Genomic DNA, 20,886 nt, shown 5'->3' with positions numbered 1-20,886 from the left:
TCAAGGCTCAGGGGTCCAAGATTATCTTCTGTGTCTGTGTTCATTGGTTTTCCTTTTCTTTGTTGAAGAGCGTCTGTGCAGTCCTTGTGCCTAGTCCGCCATCTTGCCGGAACTTCTCAGTATTATTCTTGAACAACTTCCAGGTTGTTTTCACTTAAGAATTATACATACTGTGATCTCTTTTTATGTCATACATTCCTCTCTTACTGGGATTTTATCTGTACTTTGATGAAAGCTTTCTTATTCCCAGTGGCTTGTAACTATCTCCTTAGTCTTTTAGAATAGAGTTGTTTTATTTATTTATTTATTTTTAAAGGCTATTGGAGCATGGTCCAGGAAACCATCTTCTATTTGATATTAGTTGTTCACTTTCTATGATCTTTTTTCTTTTTCAAAGTCCCTACCTTCAAGTAGATGAAGTTTCCTAATAAAAACTTTAAAATTAGAAATTGTATACCAGTTCCGACCCACTGTGTCACTTGTTTCCTTGTGAGTCAGTAAGTAAGTAACTATGTGTGAATCTAGCAACTTTTAGCAGGTTATTGACAGTGCAACAGTAAAGATAATAAAAAATATTCTCCATTATACTTGTGTAGACTTTTGTGGGTTTAAACCCATGTGATCTCATTTGCTCATGCTTCAGGTTTCCATACAGACATATGACGAGGCATCACTCTATTTCAGGGCTGTTGTTGTGTACCATAGAGTTGATTCTGACTCATAGTGTCTATAGGACAGGATAGAACTGCCACATAGGGTTTCATAGGCTATAATCTTTACAGGTCTTTTCTCCTGTGAAGCAACTGGTAGGTTTGAGTCGATAACCTTTTGGTTAGCAGCTGAGTGCTTTAACCATTGTACCATCTGTGTAGAGGCATTGAATACTTTTTTTTTTTTTTGTTTAAAAAAAAGACTGAGTAAGATGTTTCTTATTATCATCTTTAGGAGGGACTGCAGTGGGAGAGATGATAAGAATTAACACCTCAGTCCATTGTTTGTTATTGTTAGATGTGATCCAGTGATTTCAACTCATAGCAACTCTGTACAACATAATGAAACACTGCTTAGTCCTGCACCATCTGTGGTGCATTGTTGCTATGCTTGAGCCCATTGTTGCAGCCATTGTGTCTATCCATCTTGTCAAGTGTCTTCCTCTTTTTCACTGACCCTTTATTTACCAAGGCATGGTATCCTTTCCAGGGACTGGTCCCTCTTGACCACATGACCAAAATATGAGAGGTGAAGTCTCACTATCCTCACTTCTAAGGAGCATTCCAGTAGTACTACTTCCAAGACAGATTTATTCGTTTTTCCAGCATTCCACAGTATATTCATTATTCTTTACCAACACCTTAATTCAAAGACCTCAATTCTTTGGTCTTCCTTATTCATTGTTCAGCTTTCCCATACATATGAGGCTATTGAAAATACCACGGCTTGGGTTGTTGTTGTTGTTGTTATCTGCCATCAAGTTGGACCTGACTCATCATGACCCCTCCTTGGGTTTCTGAGGCAGTATCACTATGGAAGTAGATTGCCCCATCTTCCTTCCAAGGAGTGGCTGGTGGGTTTGAACTGCCAGTCTTCTGGTTAGCAGTCAAGTGCTTTAGGCACTACGCTACCAGAACTCCACGGCTTGGGTTAGGGGCACTGTTTTGGTTACCTAGTGCCGTTCTGACAGGAATATATCACAAATGGGATGGCTTAAACAAACCAGAGTTTATTTTCTTACACTTTGGAGGCTAGACATCCAAGTTCCAAGTGCCAGGCTCTAGGGGCTGGATGAAAGCCCTTCAACCTTGAGATTCAGCTCTGCTTCCTGCTCCTGGCCCACTGAAGCTAGAGGCTTTTCTTCACTCAGACAGCTGCTGGCTGCTGAGGCTGACATGCCTCAGGTTGACAAATAAAAAGGCACAGTCCTGATGTTACCAAACCACATAGCAGGCCATTAATTCAAGTCTATTGAAAGTCCCAAGATCGGTAGAGCATGGCAGGCTGCTGAACAATGACACAGCTGCATGCAGGTTCAAGCATGCCATAAGCTAGAGACTATTCCCCAAGGCTTCTCCTTATATACAGGAAGCAGACCACAGCCCTAAGGCAGCTACTCAGCTGCTCAAAGTAGGTTCCACTGTGGAAATGATTACCGGTCTCATCATGGGGAGCACTATATCCAGCTGCCCAGCCAAGTTGACACACAAATTTAACTACCACATGCACCTTACTCTTCAGAGTGACATCTTTGCTCTTGAACACTTTAAATTAGAGGTCTTTTGCAGCAGATTTGCCCAGTGCAGTATGTTATTTGATTTCTTGAATGCTGCTTCTATGGGTGTTGATTGTGGATCCATATAAAGTGAAATCCTTGACAACTCCAATCTTTTCTCCATTTCTCCTGATGTTGCTTACTGGTTGCTTATTGTAAGGACTTTTGTTTTCTTTATATTGAGGTATAATCTATACCAAAGGTGGTTGTCTTTGATCTTCATTAGTAAATGCTTGAAGTACTCTTTACTTTCAGCAAGCAAAGTTGTATCATTGGCATATTGAAGGATGTTAATGAGTCTTCTTCTAATCCTGATGCTTCATATAGTTCAGTTTCTTCTTCCTATAGGCCAGATTCTCAGATTATTTACTCAGTAAACAGATTGAATAAGTATGGTGAAAGGATACAACCCTGACACACATCTTTCCTCATTTTCCTCAGTCCATGAGGACCTCTCTAATCTCAAGAAGATTTTATCCTGTCAGGAGCCACTGATGCAACATCAAAAGAGGCCAGAGACCACAGGCTACCCACATAAGGAAGGAATATAGTTTAGTCTTTTAATGAAAAAATATAAAATATTCTAAGAATAAGGAATATAAAATTTTACTTCACTGACAAAATAAATAGCAAAATATATGCTTTATTTCTGAATTTTAGCCTTTTAAGGGAAAGGGGACAGAAGAAAGGAAGAGGAGAATGAAGATCAAAAGGGAAAGAGTCATTTGAACCAACCGAAAAGGAAAAAGAATCTGATTGGGGGAGAGACATACGTACACAAGGCATGTTTATGGAGAGGCACATAAACAAAGAGAAACCACAAACACAGTCATGCTTGTGTGCACTTTTGTCCACCCAGGCCCCTGGAGAGCTACATAAACACATATGTAGTCATGGACCTTTCTGAAATAACAGCATCCTCACTCATCCTTTCAGGATGTTATCGGTTACCCTATAAACACCTGGAGAATAAATACATCTCATTAGGTGTTTATGAAAGTAAAACATTTTCATCTTCCCTAATACCACACTGCACTTTGAAACTCCAGGTATAATGTAGGATGCTGTCTTTCAGTGCTTGTCCTGAGGAACGTCAGGAGGGTCCCATTTAGCACGAGTCAGGGCTCCCTCTCACGTCTCCAGGCCCAGGCTGCTCTTACTCATCTGCTCCAATGCTTGTCTTTCAAAATAAAAAGTAATCTACATGGATCATTTTGCATGGCAGATGACATAGCTTCACACTTAAACTATTTCTGCAATTTTTAATTATGTTAGGAATAAATGAGTAATATAATTTTAAATCCTTTATTCAATAATTCTTTGATTGAGGGGCAACTATTCAAGGACTGTGCTAGGCACTGTGCATTAGCAATTAGTGAGGCCAATATAACCCTTGGCCTCACATAATTTAGCATTTTATGAGACATCAGCAACCACAAATAATTGCCAAAGTGTTCTGATGGAAATACACTGCTGATTTCTCAGGTAAGCACTGATTTTTCTTTTGCCTCTCCTTTTCCCTTTTTTATTGCCTTACATTTTTTTTAATTGTAATTCAATTAATAGGAGAAAGCTGAGACAAGAACTCATTCCCTTTTATGTAAAAATACTAGGAAGGGCCAACTCTAGGCAAGTGTAACCATTGTTTCCCATAGTCCTTCATTCAACTCTGCACTGACAGAAATGTTTTCGCCACTCCCCAAATTGCTTTTCAAACAACTTGAGATTGCCTCCTCCTTTCACTTCTTCAAGAACTCAGTTTTAGGGAAGTTCTTGGAAGTTAGTGGAAAAGTAACTCCCCCAAGAAAGAGAAGGAGACCTAAAATGTGGCTCATCCAGGGGCCAGCTTCAGATTCTTCCCTTGCTTAGGGGATGGGAATGAGGAGATGATATTTATTGAGAACCTGGTAAATTTATGACACTCTACTAGGTTCTAAGGGGGCTATAAACATGAAGAGTCTTGGTTCCTGCCCTCCTAAAGTAATCTGTGATGACTGGACTTGGAAAGGAACACACGGGCATTAAACAGGTATGCAGAGTGAATAGGCATGAATAGCTTCTGGCCAGATGTTCTTGGAGAGCTCCATGGAGAAAGTAGCATCTGGGCTGATTTTGAGAGAGATGTGAAATTGCAGAGTCAGTGTATGTAGGATGCCGATGCCATTGATTCCACACCTGGCCTCTCAGTGCTGTGAGCAGACAGACAGTGATGGGCAGGACATCTTAGATATGAGGTGAGACAAACCCACCATAAGGGGTAGGAAAGCATCAAGTGCATTCGTGGGATGCAGTCTGTATTGATGAATTTGAATGTAGATGCCTTCATTTAATAGACAATGGAAAAATATACTAGTTTTTGATCCAAGAAAATACATGGAATGCCACTATCAAAATGGAGCTTTGGGAAACTTACTGTGTCAGTTACATACAGATTGATTGGAGGAGAGAGGAAGACCAATTTGGAGGTCAGTGCAACTGTTCAGATATAGGATGATAAGAATTCAAACTAACAAAGCAGAAGATAGAAGTTAAAGTAAGGGAGCAATGGGTCTGTCTTACCATGTGAATGACCCCCGAATTATTACTAAAAAAGCAAACCAAATCTATTGTTAGCAAGTCAGTTCTAACTCACAGCAATTCTATAGGACAGAGTAGAACTGCCCCATAGAGTTTCCAAGGCTGTAAATCTTTATTGGAGCAGACTGCCTCGTCTTTCTCTTGTGGAGTGGCTGGTAGGTTTGAACTGCTGACCTTTCGGTTAGCAGCCAAATGCTTTAACCACTGTACCACCAGACCTCCTTGAGTTATTACCAGGAGATTAGGATATTGCTGGCATTCCTAGGTGGTGCAATTGGTTAACACACTTGGTTACTAACCCAAAGGTTGGAGATTCAAGTAGAAGTGCCTCAGAAGAAAGGACTGACCATGAACTTCTGAAAAATTAGCCATTGGAAACCCTATGGAACACATTGCTACTCTGACACATATGAGGTCACCTGGAATCAGAATCCACTCAACAGCAACTGGTTTAGTACTTTGTCAGAGTGCAGAAGGCAGGTGAGAGTGACCACAGTGGAGTGAGGCAAAAGTTTCAAGATCTGAGGAGTAGAATTTATTATGACATACACAGTGCTGGGCCTTGGTGCTCTTAGAAATCTGAGAAAGGGAAGCTATAAACATGTGGGGTGCTGTTACTCTCCATTTATAAGATGGCATTATGTTGTGGATTTGAAAATATTCACAAATGCTTCTGGAATGTAGTTTTCCATGGACTAATGTGGTTTGTGTTGAAAGTGCATATATATTTTTTCATCAGTGGTTTTGCTTTTAAAAACAGGTAGTTAAGGATTTCTTTTTTCCCCTCTTAAATGTAAAATGCTAATTTAATTTAGCCTTTGCAGCATGGGAATGGGATACAAATGCAGCATTTTATTTTATTTTTTTATGGGTTTGACCATTTCAGAAACTTCAAATTTATGAAAAATATTATTACTAAGAACATAAATTTGAAACAACAGTCCAACGTCAATAAGGACCATATAGTGTTTTTCCATTATACTGCATAAATCCTCCAAAGATTCTGTGCTTCAGAGCAGGGGCTTATTATAACTTTGCTCCATAGGAAAACAGAGGGCTCCTGCATGGATTCTAAAGTGGTTTTCCCCATCCACCTCTCGATTGCTGTTCTTGGAAACCAAACTCTTGAATTAGCCCAGTGGAACTTTCTGTTTTGCAGAGAAATTGGTCAGTAGCATGCAGCTGCATGATTGTGCAAAGACAGCTAAAGCCACAACTGCCTTGAGCCCCTCACCCAAACAGTGGGAAAATATTTTTTCAGGGTATGAGAATCTCAGAGAGACTAATTATGCACTTAAATGATAAAGATTTCTAACTCAGACCAGCATATTTATTTATTTAGTTCTGATTAATTATTCCAAGATGAAATCTTCATCCAAACTAAGTCTGATTCCCAAAATATTTATCACTCTTTTGCTTGTTAGCTGAAAACCAGTGCTCTGCATTCTTCTAAATCCACACCCTCTTGGTGTAGTTTGGCAATATCAGGCTCCATGAACAACCTCACTGTATTTAGAGTGAGGGAGATGGTGATGCAGCTCTACCTTGTACTCATCAGACTGCCCCAGAAGACTGCAGTAAGTTCTGGGGACCATGCTTGAAGAAGGGCATACACAGACCGATGTGCCGTCAGAGGAATAATCAGGTGAGGAAGATTTGAAATCAGATCACATGATAGAAGCTGGGCCATTGGTCTGGAGAGAAGACTCTCTTGCTCATATGGTTGTGGTATTTCACTGCTGCAGTGGCTACTGATCATCTAGGCCTCTTTCCTGTCTTAGAGAAACCCACGCTGTATGTAGGTAGGTGAGAGGGAGGGTCATGTCTTCTAATGGGGAAGCGGATGGCTCAGATTTGCCTCTCCCGGGCCACTTGACACCTGGGTGTGAGCAAGGGTCCTAGTCTTATCCTGATATCTGGTACATGCTTATGTCTTGGGCTTGAAATCTTGAGGGTGTGTCAAACAGGCACATTCTACATGGCTCCTCAGAGATCCCCAAGGGATTGGGCCCTGGTTGCCTATAGTGGTGACCAGCTCACAAAGCGCCTTTTATTGACTTTTCTCCTTTCCTGCCTCCCTTTCCTTACTCTTTCACTCCTGCTTCCTGAGATCCTCTCTCCAGAAAACTCCCTGCATCCAGCTCTTTGCCTCAGGTCTGCTTTCAGCTTAGCCCAAGTCAGGACTCCCTCTTCACTTTGTGCCTCTGCCATGGTTGTCAGGGGCTGCCTTAGCATTGGCTGCCCTTTATTGTTCTTATGTAATGATTTCTCTCTACCAGGTTATTACTACTGGAGAATGAAGAATGTACATTTTCATTTTCATGCTCTCAGTATTAAAACAGCCATATAATGGGTCCTCATTTATGTGTAAAAGTCATAAGAATGAGAGATGCCCTCAGATATCTGAAGGGCTGTTAATGTATCTATATATGTCTGGGTAGTGGAACTAAGACAGAAGAGAAGAAGTTATAGGAAGATGGACTTTAAGTCAATACAGAGCCATCAGTACACCTGAGGGATGTAACATTTACTAGTAACAGTAATAGCGGCTCATTACAACAGTGAGGACCCAGCCCCAGAAGAGGTTTGCCGCCTCTTCCCTCTCCACCTCAGCTGAAAAATGCTTGCTATAGAGACTTTTATGGAACAAGGGTCCAGATGCAGATGCTTATAGGGCCAGGCAGGCATGTAAATTAGGGAGGCGGGATGAGTGTCAGGTCAGTGGGAATGGTGAGAACTGTGTGGGAATACAGTGTGCATGCCTTGTCTAAAAGGGGTAGCTGCTTCTCAGCTCTTGCCAGTTGTGTAGGAATGCAGGCCCAAGGCTGCCAGACTTTTGTTTTTCAAGAGAGAAAAGCAGAAATCCAGATTTTTATGTAAAATTTCCCAATTTAAGAATCGTTGTGTGGGTCAGAAAAGCATGCCTGTGTCTGGATTTGCCCCCTGGGTTGTTAGTTTGTGACCTTTGTATAGCCAGTGTAGCAGAGGATGCTGAAGCCCCAGATGGGAAGTGGCCTTCTGCGGAGGCTGCCTCTGGGTTCCTGTTGGGTTGTTCTCTTCAGGCCTGTGCACACGCTGAGCCTTTTGTTACCTCACCCTTTAGTCATTCTGTCTTCCTAGCTGGCCTTTCTCCTATGATTCTTCCCACTACTGTTCTTCCCCCACCAGCCCTGTCTTCTAAGTGCACCTACACTATTTCCAGCCCTTGGATATTGGCAGCAGTTGGTCACTGTCCAGTAGGCTCTTAGTCTGTCTCATCTCTTTAACCACATTGTAAGTTCTTTAAAGCTGGGGCTTCTACTTGATGGATTTTTCCTGAAACATGGTCTGGGGCACATGGCAGGTACTTAATAAGAACTATTAGTTGACTATCCCTAGGGGACCAGCTTACTCAGTGCTTTTGGGCATCATACTTAGTAGATGATGAGATAATAAAGAGAAGGCCATGAACTCCTGGATGCAGAATTAAAAATGAAACCAGTGGGACTTCTTCAGAGATGAAATAGACATGTTCTCCATCTACTGTTGACCTACTGCTCTCGGCTTTTATGAGGAAAATGGGTGCCGAGCCTGTTTTTCCTGCCACAGGCTTCTCCTCATTCTCTGCCATCAAAAATAATGAAACAACCAGTTAGTTGTGCCCTGGCTTAGATTCCTTGATTGTTGTTGTTGTTGTTGTTATTTGCCGTCGAGTCGCCCCCGACTCATAGCGACCCCTCCTTGGGTTTCCGAGGCAGTATCATTACAGAAGTAGGATTGCCCAACCTTCCTTCCGAGGAGTGGCTGGTGGGTTTGAACCGCCAGCCTTCTGGTTAGCAGTCAAATGCCTTAGGCACTGTGCTACCATTAGAGATAGGTATATTGATCATAAGCTATATTGCTATCTTTTAAGGTAGAAGTAAGTGGGTATTTCTTCGTTACAAAGACTGTTTAAAAAAATGCTAACACTTTTAGTTTGCTATAATTATCTGTTTTTTTTTTTTTTTTTATTCTTTCCCTTTTATTTGGAACACATTTGTTTGTTTTAGAAATTTCTTTTCCCCATATCGTTGAAGCAAAATGCAATGCGAACTATTTTCAATTACCTGTGATAACCAAACTAAACTCACTGCCGTCACATTGATTCCGACTTACAGAGACCCTATAGGATAGAGTAGAACTGCCCCATGGGGTTTCCAAGGCTGTAAATCCTCATGAAAGCTGACTATCATATCTTTTCCCCACAAAGAGGCTGGTGGATTTGAACTGCTGACTGTTTGGTTAGCAACCGAGCATTTAGATGACTAATCTGTGATACCAAAAAAACCAAACTCACTGCTGTTAAGTTGATTCAACTCATAGCGACCCTCCTTGGGTTTCGGAGGTGGTATCTCTACAGTAGACTGGCCAGTTTTCCTTTCGAGGAGTGGCTGGTGGGTTTGAACTGCCAGCCTTTTGGTTAGCAGTCAGATGCCTTAGGCACTACACCATCAGAGCTAGGACACTGGAGTTTGCCAATTATCTCCCAACTTACTTTATCAAACTTATCTCACTTTTTGATGAAGATTCTGGTAAGCACAACTTGCCAAAATAGTAGTTCTACTTACAACTATTTATTTAGCTGAGTTTCAGTGCAGTTTTGTTACAAAGACTAGAAACCAAATTCATTCATTTAACAGACATTTATTGACTACTGCTATCGGCAGGACTTGTTATAACTGCTGGGGATACAGTGTGAAGCAATCAGGAAAGGCCCTTGCTTTTCTATAGCTGATCTTCTAGTGATGGGAAATAAAGACAAACTATTGAATGAATGAATAAATGAATGAATTAATACATACACAAAATATATGGGACAGTGATATGTGCTGGGTGAATAAAAAAGGTAATGATAATTTGTACACATTGTGGCTATACTAAATTGAAGTTGAGGGCAGGCCTTCATGATGCTGTGATATCTGAGACCTGAATGATAAGGGGGACCAGCCATGTTAAGATCATGGGGAAGAGCAGTCCAGACCAACAAAATAGGTACTACAAGTGGCCTAAGACAGGAGCCAGCTTGGTTTCCTGGAGGCACAGCAGGGAGGATGGAGGAGGAGTAGGCAACTGGGATGAAGTTAGAGGGAGAGGAAAGTTTAGAGCTAGCAAGTAGAATTTCTTATACAAGTGAAAATTATTCAACAACAGAATTATTTTTATTTTACAACTTAAATTTTTGGCTCTGATGGGTTACTTTTATGTTTCAAGTTGCTAGGCTCTGTTGTGACTGTTAGCTGCTGTCCTGTTGGCCCCTGGCTCATGGTGACCCCATGCACAGTGGAACAAAATGTCCTGGTCTTGTGCCATCCCCATCATCTGTTGCAGATTGGACCATTGTGATCCGCCGTTTTCATTGGCTGATTTCCAGATAAAGACTAGATTTCTTCTAGTCATCTTAGTTGGAAGCTCCACTGCAACCTATTCAGCATCATAGCATCATGTAAACGTCCACTGACAGAATGGTGGTGTCTGCACATGAGGTGCCTTCCCCAGGCAGTGAGTCCAGGGATCCTTATGGAAGGTGAGTGTTCTGCAGTGAACCACCATTGTCCTCTGGTTGGCCATAAACCAAAAACCAAACTCACTGCCATCAAGTTGGTTTTGACTCATAGGTATCCCACTGGGTTTCTGAGGCTGTAAATCTTTATGGAAATAGATCACCTCATCTTCCTTCCATGGAGCAGCTGGTGGGTTTAAACTGCTGACCTTCTGGTTAGCAGCCAAATGCCTTATCCACTGTGCTGCCAGAGCACCTTTGTTGTTGTTATGTGCCATCCAGTGGGACTCATAGCGACCCTTCCTTGGGTTTCCGAGGCTGTATCACTACGGAAGTGGATTGCCCAACCTTCCTTCCAAGGAGTGGCTGGTGGTTTGAACCGCCAGCCTTCTGATTAGCAGAAAAGTGCCTTAGGCCCTACGCTATCAGAGCTCCTGCCAGAGCACCTTGTTGTTGTTGTTGTTATGTGCCGTCGAGTCAGCCCCGACTCATAGCGACCCCTCCTTGGGTTTCCGAGGCAGTATCACTACGGAAGTAGGATTGCCCAACCTTCCTTCCGAGGACCTTAGTACCTAGTTATTCAATCAAATAGTAATCAGGTGTTGCTGTGTTGTTGCTGTGGTTAACATTTACAATCAGTTGACTTTAAGTAAACAAGATTACTTTGATAATACGTGTGGGCTTTATGCAATGTTCTGGTTACCTACTGCCGCTCTGACAAATGGGATGGCCTTAACAAACAGGAGTTTATTCTCTTACAGTTTGGAGGCTTTAAGTCCAAGTTCAAAGTGCCAGGCTCTAGGGGCTGGGTGAAGGCCCCTCAACCTTGGGGTCCAGCTCTGCCTCCTGCTCCTGGCCCACTGAAGCTAGAGGTGTTTCTTCACTCAGACAGCTGCTGGCTGCTGAGGCTGAGAAGCCCAAGGTCGAGAAGTAAAAAGGCACAGTCCCAATGTTACCAAACCACACGGCAGACCATTAACTTAAGTCCATTTAAGTCCCAAGGTCGGCAGAGCATGGCAGGCTGCTGAACAATGACACAGCTACACACAGGATCCCAGCATACCATAAGCTAGAGGCCCTTCCCCAAGGCTTCTGTTATATACAGGAAGCAGACCACATTCCCTAAGGCAGCTACTCAGCTGGTCCCAGTAGATTTCATCATGGAACTGATTGCCAGTCTCATCATGGGGTATACTACATCCAGCTGCCCAGCCACTCAACCAGGCCCACCTAAGTTGACATACACCAAACTACAGCATTTAATCAGTTGAAAAGCTTTAGAAGCAAAACTGAGATTTTTCAGAGAAGAAATTTTCTCTCAAAACTGAAGCATCAGCTTTTCTGAGTCTGCCAGCCTGCCATACATATTTCAGACTTGCCAGCTGCTACAATTGTGTGAGCCAATAAATCCCCTTTCTCTCTTTCTTTCATATATAATTTATGAATATATCGCCTGTTCATTCTGTTTCTCTGGAGAACTCTGATGGATACAATGGCTATGAACATTTAGATTTCGGAACCTGAGTCATGATTTCTGGATTAGATTCAGTACTTATCCAAGATTCACGTAAGAGAAAAGTCAATATTCAGAGTGTATGTGGTATCTCTGCATTGAAGCCTAGGAATCCCCATAGATAGAGCACTAGAAGTTTTGTAGGAAAATGGCTTCTAGTGTTATGTTCTTAAATTTAATTTGCCTTGGGAGTAATCATGCATGCAATGAATACAGTTAAGAAACAGCTTCCTTCATCTTTTAATATAATAATTGCTGCCAAGGATTACAAGAGTTTATAGACAGATGGGGCGTCCGATTATAACATTAACTGGACAGGGAAGAAAGGAATTACATACAAAGTTTCAGTTTCTGGGATTTTGGTATCTGAACAACAGAGGCTTGATGAGTTGCCAAAACATAACAAGACAGAATGCTGGGCCCCAGAGCGTCTATGCTACTCAGCCGGCACAGAACTGTTCTCCCTCCCGGAGGGTGGTCCCCAAATCTACTATAGCCTTTAGCAAGATTTTATATCCAAGTCAAAAACAGATGACCTTTCCCTTGTTGTCTGAGTCACTACCATTCAGGAAGTGTGAGACATGACAATCTCTCATGTGTATTCAGGATGCTCAGCTAGAGTCCTTATTAGACATTCCTGCTCCAAAAAAAGGGGTGAAACACTTGCCTGCAGACAGGGAGTCCACACATGAAGGGGCCAGGCTTGGAAGTTGCTGGTAATCTGTTTGGCACATTCTGAATGTTTGTCACAAATCAAAACCCCAATACTAAGGCTTCTTATAAAACATCTCTCTGGACAGTTTCTACTTCAGAGTACTTCATCTTAAAGGAAAATATTTAATCCTAAAGGAATATGTAATCCTTAAGGAAAACCAAATCTTACTCTTTCTAATGGACTACACTGAGTTTTATTACAGGATGTTACCCTAGAATGTGATAGTGAGGATCCAGAGTATCCAGCATCACTGTGAATTCTTGATTAAAAGACACTTAATAGACAAAACAACTAAACATAATGTATAGACTCTGTTTGGACCTGGTTCAAATCAACTGAAATTTAAACTGATAGACAACTGGGGAAATTTGAATATGGACTGGATATGAGATGATATTAGGAATCATTAGTAATTTTGTTAGGTGCGACAATGATCCAATAATTATGCAAGAAAATATAGAGATTCTGCTGCTGTTGAGTTGATTCTGACTCAGTGACACACTTAAATATCTAGGAAGGATATGTCATATTGATAATTTATTTTAAAAGCATCAGCAAAATATAAGTTGAAGCAAATATGGCAAACTTAATTGTTAAATCAAGGTGATGAGATGATGGAGTTAATTGTAATATTTTCTTTCCTATATTCTTGAAACTTTTTATAACTCAGAGTTAAAAAGAAAATCTTTGCAGACCACAGCATAGTGAAATGATTTTTCAACTAATTAATATGACTTTGTGATTGTAGCAAGTCCCTGGGTGGTGCAAAATGTTTAACATGTTGGCTGCTAACTGAAACATTGGAGGTTTCAGTTAAGCCAGAGGTACCTTGGGAGAAATGCTTGGGGATCTACTTGAAACCCTGTGGAGCACAGTTCTACTCTGACACACATGGGTTCCCCAAGAGGTGGCAGTGACTTGACAGCAACTGGTGGCTCTGATTGTAGTTGATGTTGCTATATCATGTCTTTTGCGTTGTAGCCACAAATAGCAGTGGACCTGGAAACTGGGTGATTTCTTCATCCATGGGACATTTCAGTAAAAATGAAACAATACTATTCCCTTCTCCCCCATCCATGGGATATTTTAGTACAAATGAAACAATTATCCTCCTTTCTCTCCCCACTGCCCCCACATTCTGATTTTGCAACTCAGCCTATTGATGTGGGAGATGAAGTAGTTCAAATGTAAAACTAAAACATGTGAAATCCAAAATCTGGTATTTTAAACATTTTGCTTCAACCTAAGGTCTTAAAAAAGAACAATCTTAAGCTGCAATTACCAGTCATTTTCTCTTCTTCTCTCCTTTCAGAGTGCGTATTCTACAAATTGGTGTGTGTGTGTGTGTGTGTGTGTGTGTGTGTGTATATATATTATATAAAATGATTGGTCTTACGCACATAAGCACCTATCAATGACTCTTCTTTTCCTTCCCCATTCAGAGATTTTTGAGGAGCAGTCATTGATTGGCACATCCACCTGCTGTTTCTGCAAAGAGACCATTTTTTGGTGATGCCATATGCCAGTATTAGATATTGGCAAGACTTTCTTCCCTTGGGATATTTTGATACCCAGATCCTAAAATAAATTATATTCCCATTTCAAATGAACTGATTGGTAGAAATAACAAATATACCTATCAGTGTAGGTTGACTCATATGATCTGGCTACTAATGGCACAAAGAATGTTACTGTTTTTACCCCCACCTACATTTAATTTGTAAATTCTTCTTTTTCTTATTTTTCATCTATACTTGGCATCAGTAGTTGCAGATTCAGTGCAGTTGTTAGATGCCATTGAGTCGGTTCCAACTTACAGTGACGCCATATACAACAGAACAAAACACTGTCAGGCCCTGCACCATCATCACACTTGTTGCTCTGTTTGAGCCTAGTTTTGCAGTCCCTGTGTCAGTCTATCTCATTGAGAGTCTTCTTTTTTTGCTGTGCTTTACCAGACATGATGTCCTTCTCCAGGGACTGGTCCCTCCTGATAACTATGACCAAAGTACACGAGATAGTCTCACCATCCTTGTCTCTAAGGAGAGTTCTGGCTGTACCTCTTCTGAGACAGATTTGTTTGTTCTTATAGAAATGTATGGTATATTTAATATTCTTTACCAACACCGTAACTCAAAGGCATCAGTTCTTCTTTGGTCTCTCTCTCTCTCTTTTTAATTGTCTACCTTTTGCATGCATGTGAGGTGATGAAAATTACCATGGCTTGGGTCAGGTGTACCTTAGTCTTCAAAGTGACATCTTTGCTTTTTAATACTTTAAAGAGATTTTTTATAGTAGATTTTCCTAATACAGTATGTCATTTGATTTCTTGACTGCTGCTTCCATGTGTGTTGATTGTGGATCCAAGTAAAATGAAATCCTTGATAACTTCAAAATTTTCTCCATTTATCATTACATTGATTATTGGTCCATTTGTGAGGATTTTTGTTTTCTTCATGTTGACATGTAATCCAGACTGAAGGCTGTAGTCTGATCTTCCTCAACAAATACTTCAAGTCATCTTCACTTTCAGCAGGGAAAGTTGTGTTGTCTGCATATTGCAGGTTGTTAATTAGTCTTCCTCCAATCCTGATGCTGCATTCTTCTTCATATAGTCTAGCTTCTCAAATTATGTGCTCAGCATACAGATTGAATAAGTTTGGTGAAAAGGTACAACCTGACATACTCCTTTCCTAATTTTAAACCACTCAGTGTCCCCATGTTCTTTTCGAATGACTGCCTCTTAGTCTGTGTACAGGTTCCTCACAAGCACAATTAACGGCTATGGAATTCCCATTCTTTTCAATGTTATCCATATTTTGTTGTGATCCACACAGTCAAATGCCTCTGCATAGTCAATAAAACACAGGTAACATCTTTCTGGTATTCTCTACTTTGAGCCAACATCTGTCTAACATCAGCAATGATAGCCCTCATTCCACATCCTCTTCTGAATCCAGCTTGAATTTCTGGCAGTTCCTTGTAATATACTACTGAAGCCATTTTTGAATTATCATTAGCAAAATTATACTCAAATGTGATATTAATGATGTTGTTCAATAATTTCTGCATTCTGTAGGATCACCTTTTGTTGGAATGGGAATATGGATCTCTTCTAGTTATTTGGCCAGGTAGCTGTCTTCCAAATTTCTTGGCATAGAAGAACGAGTGCTTCCAGTATTGTATCCCTTTGTTGAAACATCTCCATTGGTATTCTGTCAATTCTTGTTTTTTGCCATTGACTTGAGTATAGGTTGAACCTCTTCCTTCAGTACCATTGGTTCTTGATCATATGCTACCTCCTGAAATGGCTGAACGTTGACCAATTCTTTTTGGTACAGTGACTCTGCATTATTTCTATCTTCTTTTGGTGCTTCCTATATTCAGTATTTTGCCCTTAGAATTATTCAGTATTGCAACTCATGGCTTGAAGTTTTTCTTCTGTTCTTTCAGCCTGAGAAATGCTGAGACTGTTAAATAGCAAATGGAATCGTGTTGTCCCCTTTCTGTTTGTCAGATTGTAAGTTCTGATGCCTAATTTAAAAAAAAAAAAAATGCCCGTTGGAGTTATTTTGGCTGTGAACTGAGCTTTGTAATAAGTCTCAATCATATCATCATCAACAGTGAACACCTATTGAGTTCTTGCCAATAACACACTGTTTAAGGCATTATGGAGCAAGAGATTATAGTGGTGGAACGTGTGGAGATTCCATAATCATATGGAGGAGTCGGCGACTGGGATCCAGGTGAGGGGAGGGAACCCAGACCATGCCCCACAAGCAGCAAGGCGGGGAAAAGGCCAGCAGGTCTGGGACAGAACGAGGAGGCAGCAGCTGGGATCCAGGTAAGGGAGGTTGGAGAAGTTTCAAACAGCTAAGGGAGACAAACTTGTCTGTCAGTTTGTCCAACTGTGGTGATGTGAGTCTTGAGGCTGTGCCACTGGTATTTTAAATTCAGCAGGGTGCACATGGTGTGTAGGTTTTAGTGTGGCTTGCAGACTGAGACAGACTAGGAAGAAGGAAGAGGCTGTTCACTTCTCAAAGAATTGGCCAGGGAAAACCTTATGAATAGCAGAGCAACACTGTCTGATACATTAGTGCACAACTTTATGAATAGCAATCATGGAGCTGGCACGGGATCAGGCAGTGTTTCATTCTGCTGTGCATAGGGTCGCTATCAGTTGTAAACGACTGGACAGCACCTAATAACATGGTGATGGCATGCACAGTTTCTGTCGTTAGCAGTTTGTAAACTCTTTGAGTAGACAAGAGAAACAATTACTATAGAAACACATGGCCAAATGAGTGCCATGGGCAGCAAATGTGGTTAAAGTTCAGAGTAAAGAGACAGGTTCTGGCTGGAGCCATCATGGCTTCATGTAGGCTGAATCTTTAGAAAATTTAGGCTGAATTTTTAGCAGAAGGTAAAATTTTGACAGGGAAAGCATAAGCTATTATTTTTGTGTGGGACAAAAGTACATCCAAAAGCAAGGAGTGTTTGGTTGACTACAACTAGGGTGGTTTAACTGATGGGAAGAGTTCTTGTTGGGACTGAGGATGGTGAGTGTAGGAATTTTGTAAACAACAGGGAAACATTCAGTGTTTTGGGTAGCAATGTGAATAAGGCTTAGCTTTAGGTGCTCAGCAGGCAGTGTTGACCCCAGGGTGGATTGCAGGGAGGAGAGCCCAAGACAGGAATATCAATTAGAAGATCACTGCAAAATAGTTCAGGTGGCAAAGGGAATGGAAGTGTAATAATGGTGAGAGCAGAAAGAAAGAATGATTACAAGATAACACTGTGAAGGAAGAATTGAGTAGATTTGGTGACTGTAGGCCCTTTTTGAAAGGGAACAGGAAAATTCACGTGAACTTGCTTTCATTTCATTGATGCAGTCAGTTAGCTATAAGTTCAATATACTTAATATGACTCACCTGAGAACCTTTGAAAGGAAATGCTTAATTCTTCATTATTAATTTACAGAAAAGCTCGTCCCATCCTTATAATTACTAAGCTTTTATACAAATCTTAAGAAGGGCTATTAATTTCCTCCAGCCTTACTGCTTTTTTAATCCATCTCCTAAAATTACAAGAATCATGCTGTGGAGGAAGAATATAACCTGACATTTTAATAGAATTTATTGGTTCAGAAATGGAAGTATGAAAGCACTTCTGAAAAAGCAGCAATATCTTAAGGGAGGTAGACTCAGGAGAAGAGAGGCATGTGGAGAAGCTAGTTTAAGAAGATGCTCAATGCCCTTCAGTAGAGGATACAGGCAGCCCATATGGCATTGCAAGAAGGGAACTGGGAAATAAACCCCCTGACTTCATTCTCTCCCCTACCCGCACCTCGTGCTGAACTTCTCCCTTTTTGCAATCTAGAGTGCAAGGGAACCTGTTGTCGTAGCCTGTAGAGGTCAGGTGGAGAAGGGCAGAAAGTAGACCTGAGGGGCTGCAAACAGAGGCAGTAGTCACAGGTAGCTTCCTCTTTACAAAGCATAACACTTTGAGGAGAGAGTTGAAGGAAGTTCTTCATGGCATCATAAAATGTTAGAGCTGAGAGAATCCTGAGAGGTAATTCTTAAGCTCATTTTAGAGATGAGGAAATGGAGCCCTACGAAGGTAGCAGCATGGGTACAGCTAGTTCCAGAGCTGAGAACAAATGTCAGTTCTTTTGATTCCCAACCTTGGTGCTTTTCATTAGGCCAGGTGGCTTCCAAAAATTTTCCAGAATTTTCCCAGACCCACCATGCCAGCTCAGTCACTGTTCAGCATGGGTGAAAGTAGTGACGTCTCAATTGTTATTCAGGGGAATGTGTAAGCATTATAGGTGGAGCTGTTGCAGCCTGCTTCTCTAATTGAAGTTACAGAGTCATTGTGAATAATGTAGAAATTATAAAAGCATGTCAAGATGAAAATAAAATCTTTGTTACCATGGAGATAACTACTATTAACGTTTTAGAGCTTTCTTATCAGTTGTTTTTCTATGAAAATATACATAAATATATGTAAATATGTATGCATAATTAGTATCATATTATACATATAGTTTTATGTCTAGTCACTTAATAATTATATCACAGTTTCCCTCATCTTAAATTGTCTTATGATCTTAGTTTTAATAGCAAATATTATTTTAATGAATAAAGCATAGTTGAAAAGAAATCCCCATTACTAGACACTTAAGTTGTTTCTCATTTTCTGCTATTATAAATTATAAATAAACATACATATATAATATAAATATATATGCATGTACCACAGTGGTTCTGTTTCTTTGGGATATATTTTTATAAAAGGAATTACCAACACAAGCATCTCTAGTGGCCCTTTCCTGTGAGGCACAGTAGAAAGGACATAGGTCTGGGCTCAGCCATCCCTGATCTGCTCCATGTGGGCCACTCTTGGAATGTGTGACCGTAGTCATTCCTTCACTTCTGAGCTGCATTCACCCATCCGTTAAGCAGGGATCACACGACCAGGCCTACAGTACTGTGAGGAAAACGTCGTGAGGTAGTGCCTTTAACATGCCTGGCATGTGGGGAGTGCTCCATAAATATTCCCACTCCCTTCCTTTGGGATGTGTTAGTTTGTACACGTATGTGCATGTGAAGTGAAGGTATATATTGTAACAAGATTTTATTCAGTATCAAGAGAAAAGTAAAACTGGCTTGAAAATAGATATTTTTAGATTATAAAGGATTCTTTCACTGTAAGAGAGACCTATTTAAAGTTTCAGGTAATTATAATAAAGACAATAACTGTTTCTACCCTTGTTGCTCTTTCTTCCTAAGTGCTCAACTTCAAACTCTACCAGCGTGCAAAGCATGTGTACAGTGAGGCTGCGCGAGTGCTCCAGTTTAAAAAGATATGTGAAGAAGCACCTGACAACATGGTCCAGCTGCTGGGGGAGTTAATGAATCAGAGTCATTTGAGCTGCAGGGACATGTACGAGTGCAGCTGCCCTGAGCTGGACCAGCTGGTGGACATCTGTCGGTGAGACTGGGAGAACATCATGGCTGGGGCAGGGGGATGTCAAAGAACACTGCTTAAATAATGCAACATTTCCATAACAAAAGCCTCCTCCACTGCCTATATGGGGTCTCCCATCACATAGAGCTGAAATTGCTTCCTTGTAAATATCTGTAAGATGGGAGATTTGGGACTTGGCTCCCTGGCTTTATGGGACTCCAGGTTTGAAGTTAGCTCTTTACAACATCATAATAATTTTCATCTTTGTATGATTAGGCCTTTCAGGAAAGTAGCTTTTTCTAGACATGGACTCTGCTGTTCCTTTCCCGTGATATTTTAGTTAACTGTGTCCACTAGACTGTTGCTCTATCAACAAATCTTCTCTGGTGTCATAGCTTCAGTAGTTCTATTTGAAAGACGAGAGAAAACGGAAAGAGGGCCTCAAGCCTGATAGAAATGCGTGAGGAGGGACATTGCTGAAGGAGTTACTCAGAGAGCTGGCATTCCTTGTCCTCCAGGTTTAAGTTAGGCAATTTGGAGAAATAAGAACTGAAGAAAGCTAGGTTTATAAATGAGACCAAAGTATAAAGAAGAAAACTCATAGATTCTGGGAACAATTTCCTTATAATTGCTAGAGAATGGGGATAATAGAGGTAGTTTGCTCTCTTTACCCAGTTTGGTCCCTTTTCCAAGGGCCATTGACTTTGGAAAACTGAAAGGGAAATTGGGAAAACTCTCAAATGGCTACATGTTATTTCCACTATGAGAAGATAGTACAATACAGCATGCAATTAGTAATGAAAACATAATTAACTACTTGGTGCCTGTGGCTTGCCCCACCCATTACCACACTACCATCGTGAAAAGTTTAAACTAAGTAGCTCAAATGATCAAAAATGGCATATGTAACCCAACTTGTCAAGAAGCTTGATGAGAATCATCCTGCTGACGTCAGTATTTGCTCACTAATTGCCAAAAAGCCTTCCAGAGCTGGTTTCATTATAAGAGTTCTATTCTGAAAATTTCAAGGGCCTTGTCAATGGAAGGGACAAATGTTGTTCAGTTCTGGATATAAGTAGAATTAGAATAATCTGTCTGTAAATCAAGAAGAAGCATCTTTGCTTAGAGGATAATGGGTAGTTTGAATCCTACCTGAAAAACAGTGGAGGAGTTTTTGCCAGGCTTTTGGAATTCTCTAATGAACTTTCTTTTTTTGGGATAGTCAGCCAGCACTTGCTCATATGGAGCTTACAATCTAGTAGTGAAAGAGGCAAATGGCAATTAAAAATGATGCAAATGGTAGTGACTTAACTAGTTGTTATGAATAT

The 20,886-nt window shown here is 40.8% G+C and overlaps 1 protein-coding gene across 1 annotated transcript in view; it reads left to right on the top strand.

Annotated features, from left to right (window-relative positions):
* GALK2 (galactokinase 2) overlaps nt 1-20,886 on the top strand; it is a 184,278-nt gene that overhangs the window by 146,082 nt on the left and 17,310 nt on the right. The window contains exon 8 of the mRNA XM_007935195.2: nt 19,381-19,582. Coding sequence (XP_007933386.2) covers nt 19,381-19,582 — 202 coding nt within the window. The remainder of the gene's footprint in view (nt 1-19,380; nt 19,583-20,886) is intronic.

The sequence above is a fragment of the Orycteropus afer genome, unplaced genomic scaffold (assembly GCF_000298275.1).
Source record: "Orycteropus afer afer isolate SDZICR_OR568_19922 unplaced genomic scaffold, OryAfe1.0 scaffold00026, whole genome shotgun sequence".
Classification (NCBI taxonomy): Eukaryota; Metazoa; Chordata; class Mammalia; order Tubulidentata; family Orycteropodidae; genus Orycteropus; species Orycteropus afer.
This window is presented reverse-complemented; position numbering and strand designations above follow the sequence as displayed.